Below are 15,798 nucleotides of genomic sequence, written 5' to 3' on the forward strand. Positions count from 1 at the left end.
GATAATCAATGCAAGATAAAAATAATCATGTATTACTTTATTTCACATTAACACATTACATTTTACAAAACTTGCTTGTCTGAAAACATACATTTTATGAGTAAGCAAATATGATAATTGGCTAAAAGTTTGTCATTTATTCATTCAATGTTTCAATAACATTGATGGCGAACATAAATTTTAACTTCTTCAATGACAATCACAATCAGAAACTCTAACACAATTTTAATTGAACTTAATTAGAATCAACAAGAATATGTAGGGTGGTATCTACCTGCAAGATCTATATACTTAGATACCCAGGTCATTTGGGGAAAAAAAACACTCTCCTCATATTTTTCAAAATATTAAGCTTAAGAATACAAAAACAAACAACTAGTACACATAATTTTAAAAAATCTAATTATAACTTTACATTCTTTTCATCATTTTGGTTAACCATACCATCTAATAAGACTAACATAAGAATCAAGTTTAGTCTGCTCGAAAACTACTTTGAAAGGATTAAAGCTGAAGTTTAAATCTTAGAATTAGCTGATGTACTTTCAAAAAAGCATATCCATGTTAACTCATGATTTTAGAGATTGAGATTTCAATATATTGACTTGGCTTTCCCTGGCTTATAAGAGCAACACTTTCATAATGGAAAGTAAGAGCTATAGCAAAAAGAACAGGAAATTTGTGTGAATATTCTTTTATGACAATCATCACAGATCTTTTGTAAGTTTGTCCAGATTTTTTTAAACCTTAGTGTGGGTTATTAGAATGGAAATCAACACTCAAATGTTTCTTAAGTAGTCTATTAAATCAAAAGTATTTCTTAGTTGGTGCAGAACACATGCATAGATATATAGCTAAAAATGTCTTAAGGATGGACCCAATTTCCAATCCCACCTACTAAAACCCTGCCATCCTGGGGGAAGCTTGGGCTAGGACATATTGATTTTAGACGGGGCTTCTGAAACTGTCAAGTCAAAAGATTTTAGTTAATTTTTTTCTTCTATAAATTTTGTACATGCCAAAAAAAACACTATTTTAACAGAATAAAAAAAAAGGAAAAATATACTAGTACTGTGAAAATGAAAATCAATTAGCTAGATAATAACAGTTCACAAATAATGAGTCTTTGTTATGAAAGAAAAAAATTAGACAAATAGTGTATGGTAATAGAAATTAATATAGAAAGCATACTGATGATACCCAGTATGTAAGGGTTGTAGTCATCAATAAGCCAATTATCTCACATGATTAGTGTGAAACAATAGTTTTCTAACACTAAACTTAAGGATAACTAATTTTATTATTTCTGCTATCAAGAATGATGTACTGTAATAACTGCTTCAGATATAAATAATTTATGATTTGTAAATAAAATGTTGACTAAACAGATGTGTTTGAAAGAAAAATTTCTATTTTAAAAAAAAAATTATCTGGAAGAAACTTATCAAGATCATTTTTCTATAGTTTTACTTGTATCCATTTAGGCCACAGAAGTCCAACAAAGACAAAAATGGACTCAGGCCCTGATGCTCTTCACTTGTAAAGCTAGGAGGCAGCAGATTTCATAGGTGTCATGGGATCATGGTCTACTGTCTGGTGTAACATCAGTCCTAACACTCCCATTCTGTTGGACATTGCCATTCGAATGTTTCTTTCTTGTTCAAAAAGGTCGTCTAATTTCATCCACTAGAAAGGGGTATAGAAATAAACATAATTACATATTAAATGTTCACTCATAAAAAATCACCACTGAATTCAATGTAACTAAATATTTTAAGCATTTAAAAAATAAGTAACTTATCTGATCAGAAGGAAACGAAGAGCTTGATTCTAAGGCCAGTAGTGTACAATGATAGTTGTGGCCAGATCAATGACTTTTAAGTTCCTCTGCTTAAAATAACCACTATCCATTCATAACCATTAAGAATTGATTTGCCTATCAAAGTAGACTATCCTGCCATGTTATGTAAGATTTCACTTTACTTTGTGTAGGGGTGTAAAGTGAAGTATGTATTGATGTTTAAAAAAAAAATTTACCTACCTGTCTCAATCTATGCATGTCTATTTCGGCTCGTCTGAGTTTTTCCCAACAAAAATGTTTTACACATTTCTTCTTAGGTGCTCTACACAAATTCTCTCCTTCTGTAAATATATCTTCTGAGGCTATTGGGCAACCACAAACAGCATCTGGGCTAACCTAAAATATTGAAATACAAAAAAACTACAAGAAAAACTGATCTTACAATGAAATATGTAAAATAAAGTATAAAAACAACTAGTTGATAATATATTTCTTCATCCACTTTTCAACTAAGAATGAAAATATGGTATGCTATAAGAGAGCATAATTTGAATGCTGTATCTTTCAGTTAATGATGTAATGTAAAAGTTTCATCCATTAGTCCCACTTCTTTATGACTATTGCCTTCGATTAAATGAGAAGCACAGAGTGAATGCTTTATGAATATAATCACACAGATGGACAAAAGCAGTAGACAGCATGAGACTGGACCTCAGTGTTGTTTATGTGAATTTTGGATTTATAAAGGTAGTTTTTAGCTACACTGGTTATCAAATTTATTTGATGTTTGTGGTCGCACTGGATAATTAAAATGTAGTGTACATCACATAATAGATCTAATGGTATTAATAATTATCACAACATAATAGATCTAATGACATTAATAATTATCACAACATAATAGGTCTAATGACATTAATAATTATCACAATCTCAAAAGAAACAATACTACAAACTATAAATTATTACTTTTGGTTCCTTGGTATGCTCAGGGCAGAGGACCTTGAGTCGTTTGCAGTACATTTTTTGTTGAGGGTTGTAGAAATCACAGAACATAGAGTTACCTTCAATGCGTGTCTTATACAATGACCAAAATGATGTTTGAGCTTCAAACTGAAATGAAATACACAACTCTTTTGAAAAAAATATCCTTAAGCAATTAGTCAACTATGTAAGCACATTTTCCCCTCACTAAAATTTTAATTTTCAGTTAATAATTTAAAATTATATTCAAATCAATACATGAAGATAAATTAAAGCTAACTAAGCAATGAGTAAATACTTTCAAATAACATTTTTCCATGTGCCTCAATGCTCCTTTCTGATTCAGTTCAGTTCCACAAGTCACACAGTAAACACTTAACTCAGTGTCTTCCTCTTGATCTAAGCCCTGCCAACAAAGAACACAGTAGTACTTTGTGTATTAAAAAAATGTGTGTACCAATATTTGTAACAAACAACAAATAAAATACTTTTTTTTAAACACATTACAGAAACTCTACAATTGAAAACCTCTTGCTCTGCTATCATTGTAAGACGTTTTCCTCTCTCTACTAAAGCATCTAATTCTTGTATTTTCATGTCAAGTTGTCTTAGCTTTAGTCTAGCTTCTAGATTTTCTTGACGCAACATTTCAAGAACTTTCTTGTTATTTTCTTCACCAACACAAGGGCTGCTTTGCCATTGCTGAATTCTTGAAGGTAATATCTCATAAATACGGCTACAGAAAGAACAAATGACTATGTTAAAAATTATTTTTTTTACCAAAATGTAATTACTTATATTTCATCTCCTATTGAGAAGGATTGTTTTAAAGTAAAATTGAGGGAACAAGTCCTAAAAATTCAATTACCTATTCAGTTTTTAAAATGTCTCATTTATGCCATCAATCCACCATTCACATGGTGTTCCTTTTGCTTTAAAGCTGAGCATTTGGTGTTGCATGTTTAAGAACTAGTTAATAGCATTCTGATAATCATTAAGTACTTAGAGCTTTTTTTTTTTTAAATTCTTTATTGGGTCATGAATTTTTTTTAACATGTGGTATCTTAAAACCCCCCTCATCAAATGTTCCTTGTAATCTGTTTTACAAATTCTCAATTGTTTTATGTACCTTTTTGCTAGTTTCATTCCACATTCATCAGAGCAATATTTTGAACCGATTTTGGCTGGTTCCACACATCCTGGACCATAGCATTGTCTTGGTGTATCAACATCTGATTCAAGAGCATCATCAACTTCCCCACGACGACGTGAGCTAGATTTTTGCCTCCATTTCCGAGACATCTGTTTAAAATAATTTTAGCTCACTGTAGGCCTACATTCACTAACATGTTTGAGGTCAAGAAATATTTCATAATGAATTAATAAATTTATCAATGTCTAAATCCTTAAAAAATAAATTATTATGATGGCATGAATGTTTAATATCCCATATACTAAAATGGAATAAACTGTTAGTTAAGTTTTAAAACTTAAGTGCTGTTTAAGAATTAATTGTTTCAGAAAATAATTCAATTTAAAATAAATATTTCATACTGTAGTTTTTTCTGGAGATTTTTTTAACTTCTCTTTATGTTTTATTTTCTTCTTTTCCTTTTTCTTTCTGGGTGAAGATTCAATAGGACTGGCTCTTCGTTCTCGTTTCTTTGGAGGAATTTTCACATTTTCATAGGCTTCTTCTTCATCAAAGTCATCTCTAAAAGAAAAAGTTAATCAAATTACATACAAATTGTATACAAGCCAATTTTTTATTTGTATATTATAGGAAGTCTACTACAACATTACAATTGTAACCATGTGTAGAAAAACAGTTGTTTTAAAATAAATATGGGTGTTGGGGTATCAATAATTGCCATTTTTCAATATGGTCAAAATTTTTAAAAAAGGAGACAGAATTAATGGTCTAAACATTTAAACTAAAAAATGAATTATCAGACCTTTATAAAAAAGAAATGAAATTATTTATATAGTGTTAACTTGAAACACAGCTCAGTTGGCTCACTAAGTTCTAACAATTTTTCAGTAAGCGATATTTTGATCAGTATAGTTCTATCGTGTGAAGAAAATATTTATCTCATTGTTAAATTTCTTTGACTCCTTTAAAATTCTTAAGTTCTGACAATGTGCCATCAAATTTAAATTATAGTTCCACCATTCTCATAGTTAAAAGATTCCTGAAATGACTTACTCAAACTCAGACAAATCAGTGACAGCCTTTTCTGAAGCAGTATCCACTACGGATCCTTTTTCTGAAGATAGACCCTAAAATTAAAAAACAAATTATCTTGTAATGATCCTGTAATCTAAATGTGTCATAAAATGAAACAAGTCAAATTTTATTACATCAACTTTTTTTTATGCGTAAATAACGTATTTAATATTTAAGTAAAATTTGATATCTATAATCTTTCACATGGCAACAAGGGTAAATACAATTAAAATGTACATATAATTCATAAGTTGTATTTTTCATAGAGCAATAGTTATCATTCCAATCAAAATTTAAAGAGAAATAAACATATTAAACAAAGAAATTTTTGTTGAAAACTCACATAACTAGTACATTGTCGAAGCCGACATTTTTGCCTCAGTCTGTTAGTACCTCCAAACTTTTTCATATCCTTTATCAACAAAATTGAAATGGGAAAAATATTATTTAAAAAAAAAAATGTTTAAAAATAAAAATTTAGGGGTAGCACTAGCATCTAAAATTCTCACATCTAACTACAAATTCTCAGAAAATGTTAAAAAAAAAGAGCATTAATTTGTCATTGTTGTCCAATTTTTTTTTTATTCTTTGCTATAATACACATTATTTAATGTAATAAGAATATATCCCCATAAATGAATATCAAAATTTAAACTTTTTGGATATGATAAATCCAAGTCTTATTCAAGTTTAAGCTGCTTTACCAAAAATATAGATTTATCCTATAGCGGAGTCATTCTTCTTAATAATGATTAGAAAAACTACCAAGACAAAACATCCATACCTTACAAAAATCACATCTCCCACAATCCTCAGTACGATGGCAGGCACTGCATTCACCACATTTGCGAGTCATTCTACTTTTACCAAGCTGTGGAGTCAATTACATTGGTGAATATTTTGATATTCATTCAAAAGTGTTGAATAATAAGAAAATGTCCAGTCAGTAAATAAGAACTATAAGAAAATAATAAAACTAACAGTACTGTAGGTGTGAAAGAGGGGAAGCAGAAAGATTTGTAATTTTCATTTTTAAATGAAGTATTTAATGACAGACAAATAAGTTCTTTTAAAGTAAATACATTTTAAAAATTTTGTACAAGAAAACATAGCTGCCAGAAGAGGTCAAATGATTCAAAGTAATAGATATTCTAATGGTAGCTTTTCTAGAATGGTTTAAGTGTACACTGTTAACAATATTAAATTTCACTGACTATAAATTATTACCTAGATTAAATCATGATTTTAAGAAGGAAAAAAAGCATACCCACCATATTCTCCCTAAGTTTATTTTTGTATTCCTTTTGTTTTTTATCAAGCTTAGCATCTTGTTCACTAGATTCACTCAGACTCCGCCTTTCCTTTTTCTTATTTTTATACTGTATTTCCAAGGTGGGATTGTGAGCTGAGAAATACATGTCAATTAAATATGTATTTTATAATAAATAATTAAGACAAAATCAAAACCTTAATTAAACAAGGTTACAAAGACAGTTTGTGTGGAAACGCAAACTGAAAATCGGCCCCCAAAGTGGTCCACCCAAGCAGGTAAAAAGGCAGGTTTCAAAATTATCAGAATGAAATTCTATCAAAGACAAATGACAGAAAATAATAGAGAAAAAAAGGTTAACAGATCTTGTGTGGTGCCCCAGCAGTCCAGCAGACCAAAGGATAGGTAAAAGTGAATGTGAAGTTAGATGTGAGCCTGGCCTAAATGATGTCTTATAATGAATATCTAATTGATCTAATTGTTTTGTAAAGAGCCAATCTCTTATTCCTCAAGAATAAAACATTTCCGTGAAAAAAAAAAAATCCATAAAAAATATTAGTTCTATAGTGACCGCAGCACTGCAGTTCACGTGATAATATGAAAAACTACTTATTAATTGTTGTTTTTAATTATGTCTGACTTATATGCATACTAAATAGATTTTTTCTCTTTAAAAAAATAATAAACATTTTTTTGTGGGTAAATATAGTACTTAGTATAACAGAACTTACATAACTTAAGAATACAAATATAAAAAAAATAATTTTTGACAAAAAAATCTAAAACCGTTTGCATAAATGTGTTAAAAATATGGCAACTAGTCGTCTCCTCTAATGAAGACCCTCAAGTGTTTGTTACTATTAATAGTGAATAGTTGTAAAAGTGGTGTATTTTTATGAAAAAACTGCTTGCATAAGTGATTTAAAAATGAGATTTTTGCTTTCAGAAAAGAAAAAAGTAGCTGTTGCATTAGAACTTTGAGTGGTCTAAAATATTGTGATGTCGCATTTTCAATATCTTTTCTAGTTTACGAGATCTAAATGGAACGGACAGTCAGGCCACACAAAACTAATAGCTTCTTTTCCCCTTTCGGGAGCCGCTAAAAATGTAAAATAATGCAAGAATTTTTTTTGTAACTCATTGAACTAATGCTCCATTCATTTAATTGGATATTATAGTGAACAGAAACAAAGCAGAACATCTATTGTTGATATTTTTGCTCCTTTTTAGATGCAAGTATTCAAGTAAAATGTTTATAAAAGAGGCAATCAAACCAACAGGTTCTTAAAATGGGTGTGGGAGAAATAACAAGTACACACTTTTTACCAGACAGAGTGAGTTGATAGAAGCTTTGTAAAAATATTTACTAAGAAATGAAATAAAAATGTTACCTCTACATGCATCACAGTAGTAACGTTTGATTGATCTCGCATCTAGCTGAGTTACACCAATACAATCTCCATGATACCATTCTTCACAATGGTCACATCCTCTATTGAAACAAAAATACACTAGACGAACATTTGCATTTTTTTAATTATGTAAATATTTCATTTATAGGTATATAAATTACATGCTTATTTTTCACAAAAATGCAAATATATATTTGTTAGGACATTAAACCTACTAATTTTTGTAGTTGCTGCAGCACTATTAAAGTCTAAGATAAGATAATGTTATGAATCTCACTATCCAGGCTCTCTGCAAACTGCACCATACACCACCAACTTTTGGAGCCTTGACAAGTCAGGGCTCCAAAATAACGTAAAGGTTTAATGTCCATAAATAACAGCCAATACTGTACAACTGGCAGCACATAGAACAGTACAAATAGCTCTGCGATAACAAATATCTCTCCGATAACACCGTTCCGCCGTATCAAGTCTTGCACTGGCCTCTCCGTCTCGTTCCGGGCTTGCACTGGGTTCAACAGTTCGGGACTGACTTCACACACTTGGGCTCGTTGTGTCGGACTCTATCACAGACCAAGATCAAGACGCCGTTCGTCTCAACTGTACTTGACAGTACTCCGTACTGAACCATCGTAATGCTCCGTATAGAACCACACCGTTGAACTGTGCTGTAGTCGACCGTGTTCTGAACTCCTGTCGTGAACCCGCTTTCTGAACCATCTTGACTGTGTCACCTCCGCTCTTATATAGGGTCCCTACTGGCCTGCTCGAACCGGACAGAACGCCGCTCGACGTTTCTAGGTGGTCAGATGACGTACAACTCTCGTGACACTCCTGAGCTCTGTTCACGACGTCGATCCTTCCCGGACCGCCGTCTATCCTTCCCAAACCGCCGTGTTGACACTCGTCTCGGCTGACCGTCATAACTCGTCACGGTTGACCGCTCGTCTAGCGCTGGCCTGGGGTGATTTGCGTCCGCTGACTACACACACACCACTACCCCTCTCTGTGCCACCACCAAGTTTATAACAATAAGATAACTTTTATTGATCCAATCAAATGGAAATTTCGTTTGACTACAATTGACAACTATCTAAAGGTTATGACTTCTAGTTAACTCAGCACTAAGTATGTATGTCAACTTACATCATAAACCTTTCACAGTCAGAAGATCTACAAATACAATAAAGAGTTTCACCAACATCACTGCCAGGTTCCATTATTCAAAGCTATCTGAAATTCAGAATTTTATATTTAAAAAAAATGTATACAAGTTCATGAATTTCTTAAGGGATTAATATCAATAGTGGAAGTAAACTCTTTAATTTATATCTATTAAAAATGATAGATATTCAAAAGATATTACAATTTAAAAAGAGAAATATGTAAGTTTCGGGGATTTTAAAGGAAACTCTGATGGTTTTGACAAATTTTAATATGTGTTTTGATTTACAGAAAATGAATATATTATATTCTTTTATTTTATTTTCAATAATAAATTAGTAATTGATGTTCTGACGTAATTCTTTTGCACACCCAAAACCGTCGGGTTTTCACTTCACATATTATTTAAATTATTGACTTAGAGAATAAAGAAAAACCATACAGTACAGGAAGGTTTACAATCTCATAAAAGGAATAGATCTAGGTCTTTGCAGTTAGCTCTAGATCTTGTAAGCAATGAAAACAATATGTGTTAAGAGTAGAACTACATGCTTGACTAACCATGTCAAATTGTTGTATTTTATTGCCTCTACACTCAACACACAACAAAAAATACTACTGCTTGATTGTCTTGTCATGACCGACTACATGTTTGTTAGAATCAGTCAGACACAAGATCTACTTACTTTTTGGGACAAGCAGGGGTGTAGATGACAATCTACCTTTTTTTCTCAAATTGGTTATCCTAATGCTTTTATATATATCTTATCTTATATAATACAGACGTTACTTCAAAAAAGAAGATGATTACGTCCTACGCGTCATGCATTTAGTCATGCATATTAACCAATGACTTAAATTCTGCCAAGTCACTGGTTTTCCTGGCTAGCTCAGGCAACCCATTCCATGCTCTAATAGCACTAGGGAAGAAGGAGTATTTGTACAAATTTGTCCTAGCATATGGGACGAGGAATGTGCCTTTATATATATATTTATATATACCGGTATATATATATTTCAGTATTTCAAAACATAATCTCAAAGAACCCATTTTTTTTTAGATGTTAAGAATTTGCTAATTTATTTTAAAAAAATAAATGTTTCTAAGCATTTAAATAAAAAAATGGCAAAATGTTTACTACTACAACTTTTTATGCAGAATTTAAATATATGTCAATAACTCACATTTGAAAAAACATCGGAGTTTCCCTTTTACAATTGTCAGAAAAAAAGATTAAGGAATAACCATAAATGTTCTAAATATACAAGTATTTTAAAATTACTTTTTTTTTGACAAAGAGACCTGGAATGATTACAGGAGTACAAATTCTTACCGAAAGAATATTATTAATAACAACTTACTAAGCAAATCATAGTTCACAAGTAGTGTTGAAAGTGATACACAAATTAGCATGTCTTGACGTATTTTAGAAAATGTTCGTGCAATTAATGCAATTTCCAAAATTGTACTGCAAATGTTTGTTTTTAACTCTTCAATTTATCTGGTTTGTTACTGCACACTTTACCCTGTAAGTTACCCCACAATTAAAAATTGCAAGCAGATAGAACCGAGCCTCTTTTTATTTTGGTCACCTAGATACGGTAGTCTGACGGACAGAGAGATATTTTTTTTATATATAATCTGAACATTGCATAGCAAAGCTCTTAAAAAGTTGTACTAGATTGTCTGCCATGATTTTTGAAAAAAATCTACACATTTTTACAATATTTTTTAAGATGTGTGTGCAATGGGCTAGGGATTTTAATAGCTTTAATACTTCTCTCAGTTCGGCCAGAGAGTCCAGATCTAGATCATCTGTACTATAATACTAGATATTTAGAATTAGTAGATATATATATATATTATATGTTATTATACATATATATTATACATCCTGTGGCATTTTCCCTTTGCAACTTTTTTGTGACTAAAGAGGCTAATCCTTGATACACAGCTCTGGTCACAGGTTGGGCATATGTAATCACCAGGCACCATTGCATTTTCACCCTTCTTTCAACTACTGTTGTTTATGGCATCTGCAATCCGGGACCCTTCCTATATGCTCGCTCTCCATGTGGATCTATCCAGTGCCACTTTCTCCCACCTGTTAGATCTTTCCCACAGCTTTCCCCCAGATATATTAAATATACTAGTGAGATTTATATATAACACGTGGCCTGCGGGCCTTAGTTTGGGTATTACTAATCTACTGGATTGAATTTAGATCTGATGTCAAACATGGAGAATGTTCCATTGACATTTTTTAAATTTTTCCATGAAAAAAAAACTAGAGTGAGAATGAGTTTACCCATTCAGCCGACATATTCATATCAAATATAAAGTACTGTGCAAATAGGTTTACTGTACCCAATTTGTTAAAAAGTTTCGTTTTTTAATAGAGATACAATTAGGTTATTTAACTTTTTGTATATTTCTTTAGGCCAAAGCGGCCTCCAGTTGTGGGAGGGACATACATAATCAAACACTATGGTCTCCGCCAGATTGCAAAGATATATATATATAAAATCTAGATCTAAGGAATTATCATTTATAAGTATGGCATTTATGATTGGCCTAGCCTGGCCTAAGTAAGCCTATTAAATGATAATCACAACATTATGAAATGATATGATAATGAATCATAGTCATAATGATGATAATTATTAATGATAATGGTTTTGATTTTTATTCAGGACATACACACAAAAGTTGTCAAAAGTGACATACCGATGATGTTGTCAATAAATAACTGAATCTATATATATAATTCTCTTCGTCGCTCAAGAGTTTGGACGAGAAGAAGAAATAAAGGAAAGATCACTCTCTTATTTATGCGGATAGTCACCCCACAAAAAAACAAGGGGGGGGGGGTTATAAACAATAAAGTGGGGTTATGGGGTTTGTGCGCTGGACTGTTGTAAATTATAGTAATAATAATAATACATTTACTAGATTCTACTAGATCTAATAATAGTTAATAGTAGATCTATATACTAATAAGTCTAATATAGTATATAGATCTATATTAGCTTAGCTATGAGTATGATAGTTTTAATTTTAAGTTTACATTATTTACTTTACTACTTACATTATTTTTTACATCGGTATGTCACTAGTCTAGTATCAAGTATGTCACTACTAAGTACTATCATTACTAACTAGATCTATGTCATATTGACTCATAATGACTCATAAAACTCATTTTTTACTCATATGTTTATGTGAGTCTGTCTATTCTAGTAGATCTAGTGTCTTTGACTTAGACTCTTAGAGTGTCTAGTTACTAGTAGAGTCTAGACTGTAGTCGGTGTACTGTAGTAGTGTAGTCAGTCACAGCCAGTGTAGAGGAGAGTTTTCAGTCTAAAAGTGTTTAAGTTAAAGTCTAGCTTAGTAGCTAGTCTAGAATTTAGATCTAAGATTCTAGATATAGGACTAGATTAGATCTCTCGTCGAGTCTATTCTGAATAATTCTGTATTCACGTCTAGTCTATGGTATAGTATACTATAGTCTATTGATCTTACTTAGAGTAGACTGACTTACTCAACTTACTGACTAGATGAGTAGATCTAGACTTCTCTAGCTCTAGAGATTAGATAGATTTTTTAGATCTATTCTAGTGTCTAGATCTAGACTGCTAGAAGCTAGATTTAGATCTAATCTAGATCTATTAGTAATTAGATCTAATCTAATTATTAACTTAAGACTTAGATCTAAGTCTTGACTGACTTGAGTCTTGAAGTTGATGAAACTGTAAACACACCACAAAGAGGTTTTTTTTTTTTTTTTTTTTTTCAGAACTGGCCTATACATTATACCGATCTTTATACAGAAAATCTAGATCTATATATGTCATGGTTCGTAGGAATCGGAAATAAGTAGCGTACGCTGCTATTTTCAGGGCCGGCAATCTATGCGACCGCAGTGGGCCCCGCACTTTCATAGGACCCGTGCTAATTTTCAGCACTGTTTTGTTGAGACGGCTTCAACCGTGACCTCAGTCTGTAGATGAAAGGCTCAGAGAAGAACAAGCAGGTTTCCGAAGAGGCAGATCATGTGCAAAGCAGATTTTCGTTTTACGAAATATCATAGAACAAAGTCTTGAGTACCAGCAACGGATAACGATCAGTTTCGTAGACTTTAAGAAAGCGTTTGATCGTGACCTCTATGTCGAAGGTGCCGGTTTGATAGTGTCCACCGAGAATCACTATGGAAAATAGCTAGAGAATACGGCATCCCAGAAAAATTCGTCCAGATCCTACGACACCTATACAGTCAGTGTAGTTGCTGCATTAAAACAGAAGAAGGAACAACAGAGTTTTTTAGCATCGAGACAGGTGTGAGACAGGAGTGCATCTTATCTCCCTTCCTTTTCTCCTAGCCACTGACTACATAATGAAGAGAGCAATGAACCAGACTACCTTTGGTATTCCATGGCGTGAACAAAACCGAATGACGGACTTGGACTTCGCCGATGACGTTGCCCTACTCGGGGCTACAAATAAATGCATACAAGAAATGACGGAGAGCCTAGATAGAGAGGCACCCAAAACTGGCCTCCTATAAACTTGGATAAGACTAAAATTTTGCGAGTGGGATATAAGGTAAAGGGTACCCATGTCAGACTTGGCGAGTCAAAGCTTGAAGAGTTGGACAAGTTCACTTACCTTGGCAGCATCAAAACAAATGATGGGGATGCCTACCATGATGTAGCGTGCCGAATAAGAAAGGCAGGGAGCATTTTCTAAAGGTTGCAGCCGATTTGGACAAGCCAAGCCATTGGACTCAAGACAAAAATACACCTTCTCAACACAATCGTCATTCCAACTGCAACATATTGTTACAAATGAACAGTGACAAGTAGAGGTCAACGTGTGACCCCAGCGAGATGACACAGCAGCCAGTGTTCTCTGGAATCTACGCGTATAAACAAAGACAGGATGTGACGTGCCCTCACGTGTTGTTCCAGAGGACGAACTGATCTACGAAGGGGGCAGTGTTACAAATGAACAGTGACAATTAGAGGTCACTATGTGTGACCTCGGCGAGATGACACTGCAGCAGGTGTTCTCTGGAATCGACATGTATAAACAACGACAGGATGTGATGTTTCCTCCCGTGTTGTTCCAGAGGATACTAGCAGTGTTTGTGCAACTTTGGAGGATCGATTAGGGACTCTATATAAGCCTAAGAGTTAATGTGAAAGTCAGTCGTGAGTGAGTCGTGAGTGAGCCGTTACAGTCGATACAGACGATGTAAGACGTGTGCGGCTCTAGTGGAAGAGAAATGTGTACGACTCGATGCAAGTTAACTAGGGTAGAGTTAACTGGAGTGGACTACTGTCGTTAAAGTCTATACAGCGAACTACAGTGGACTTCAGCCGTTACAGTCGATACAGTCGATGTAAGACGTGTGCGGCTCTGATTCGGTAAACTTGAGTACGACTTGGTTCAGCTTTGGGAGACCTGGAGCGACACTGGGAAGTGTGTCGTTGGTCTGTTCTGTGGAATACGGCTCGATGCAAGTTGAGAAGAGATGAATTGCAACGAAGTGAAGAGATGAATTGCAACGAAGTATAGCTAACTGTAAACTGACAGATATTGTACAGTCTTCTACGCTACATGTTACAGTGACGAATTGTTAGAGTTAATAGTCATTAAAGTTATATGAAACTGAAAGTTGAGTCGTCAAGTTCTTTGCAGTGTTTTTATTTGTGTGCCTACTAATACATTTAGCCAGAAATTTCAGAAATACGTAACAATATGCATGTGAGACATGGAAGTCATCTGTCAAAATTGAGAAGAGACTAAATGTGGCACTATAAAAATGGCTGAGACGGATTTTGGGAGTAAGTTACACAGATCGAGTCTCAAACAAGGAAATCCTTTGCCGAACTGGGAGTCGAACACTTTGTGAGGTTGTGACAGAGGTTGTGACAGAGCGTCGCATGAGGTTTGCGGGGCTTGTTCTACGACAAAATGAACTACGCATACCAAGAGTTGCGATGACATGGAGGCCAATACGAGGAAAGCGCAAACAGGGACGTTCTCGTATAACTTGACGTCACACCTTCATGGAGGACCTCAGAACAGTGGACACAAGGTGGGAGGAGGCTTCAGACATTGCCAATGATAAGATCTTTATGGAGACAGCTTTCCGCCCAATGCGCCGAACGTCGCTGGAGGACCAAAGTCTAAAAAAATATATCGTAAAAGTGGGCGAACAGCGGCTCTCCTGCATTGTTAGATTCGCCATACAGAATGTGGAAGTCGACCTACTGGCACTCTACGAACGTGGCAAAGCCGGCCAAGGCGTCTGCTACTGATAACAGAGCGGATGTCCTGGCACCCTGCTCTTTGTAGAACTTCCTCATTGGTTATTTTATCTTGCCCCCCCCCCCCTTTTTTTTAAAGATCCGCATTAGGCATCGAAGGTGGAAGACATTCAGCTTTTTTTCCTGCCATGAGTAGGTTGACCAAGTTTCACTTCCGTATAGCAAAGTGCTTATCACACAGGTCCGGTAGACTAAGGTTTTAGTATTGTTAGTCAGCAATATTTTGTCCCTCACTATTTTCTGCAACCGTGACATGGTGCCTATTGCTTTGGCTATCCTGTTGTTAATGTATTTATCCAGTAGAGCATCGTTGGATATGATGGTCAACAATGTCTAGTGATTGGCCATTAATGGTTACGTGAAGTGCAGTATTTGTGTTCTGAACTAGTATCTTAGTCTTGCTTTGACAAATATTTAAGCCGAACTTCTGGCAAGCAGTAGATAGTTTGTCAACCAGGGACTGAAGTTGAGTATCTGAATCAGCCACAATAGCTGCATCATCAGCATACAGAAGTTCCCTGATAAGTATCTTCCTAACCTTGGTTTTTGCCCGCAGCTTTGATACATTAAATAGTTTTCCAGAGGATTTTGTATGGAGAAATACACC

General features: G+C 33.9%; 1 protein-coding gene across 7 annotated transcripts; it reads right to left on the minus strand.

The window, feature by feature from the left end:
• Window positions 1–16: 16 nt before the first annotated feature.
• LOC106051674 (CXXC-type zinc finger protein 1-like) lies at window positions 17–12,659 on the minus strand. 7 transcript variants are annotated; one of them, XM_056028096.1, is made up of 14 exons: window positions 12,587–12,659; window positions 8,841–8,927; window positions 7,674–7,774; window positions 6,284–6,417; window positions 5,797–5,883; window positions 5,356–5,424; window positions 4,992–5,065; window positions 4,340–4,499; window positions 3,915–4,087; window positions 3,314–3,521; window positions 3,084–3,191; window positions 2,771–2,914; window positions 2,042–2,197; window positions 17–1,686 (listed from the first exon to the last, which is right to left on the minus strand). In XM_056028096.1, the coding sequence occupies exons 2-14, from the start codon at window positions 8,912–8,914 to the stop codon at window positions 1,546–1,548; spliced, it is 1,629 nt and encodes a 542-aa protein (XP_055884071.1). In that variant the 5' UTR covers window positions 8,915–8,927; window positions 12,587–12,659; the 3' UTR covers window positions 17–1,545. The 7 variants fall into 7 exon arrangements, with proteins under 7 accessions (XP_055884071.1, XP_055884077.1, XP_055884076.1 ...); XM_056028102.1 differs by lacking the exon at window positions 12,587–12,659 and adding an exon at window positions 12,565–12,583; XM_056028101.1 differs by lacking the exon at window positions 12,587–12,659 and adding an exon at window positions 12,558–12,576.
• Between the last annotated feature and the right edge of the window lie 3,139 nt (window positions 12,660–15,798).

Source organism: Biomphalaria glabrata, chromosome 4 (assembly GCF_947242115.1).
Source record: "Biomphalaria glabrata chromosome 4, xgBioGlab47.1, whole genome shotgun sequence".
Classification (NCBI taxonomy): domain Eukaryota; kingdom Metazoa; phylum Mollusca; class Gastropoda; family Planorbidae; genus Biomphalaria; species Biomphalaria glabrata.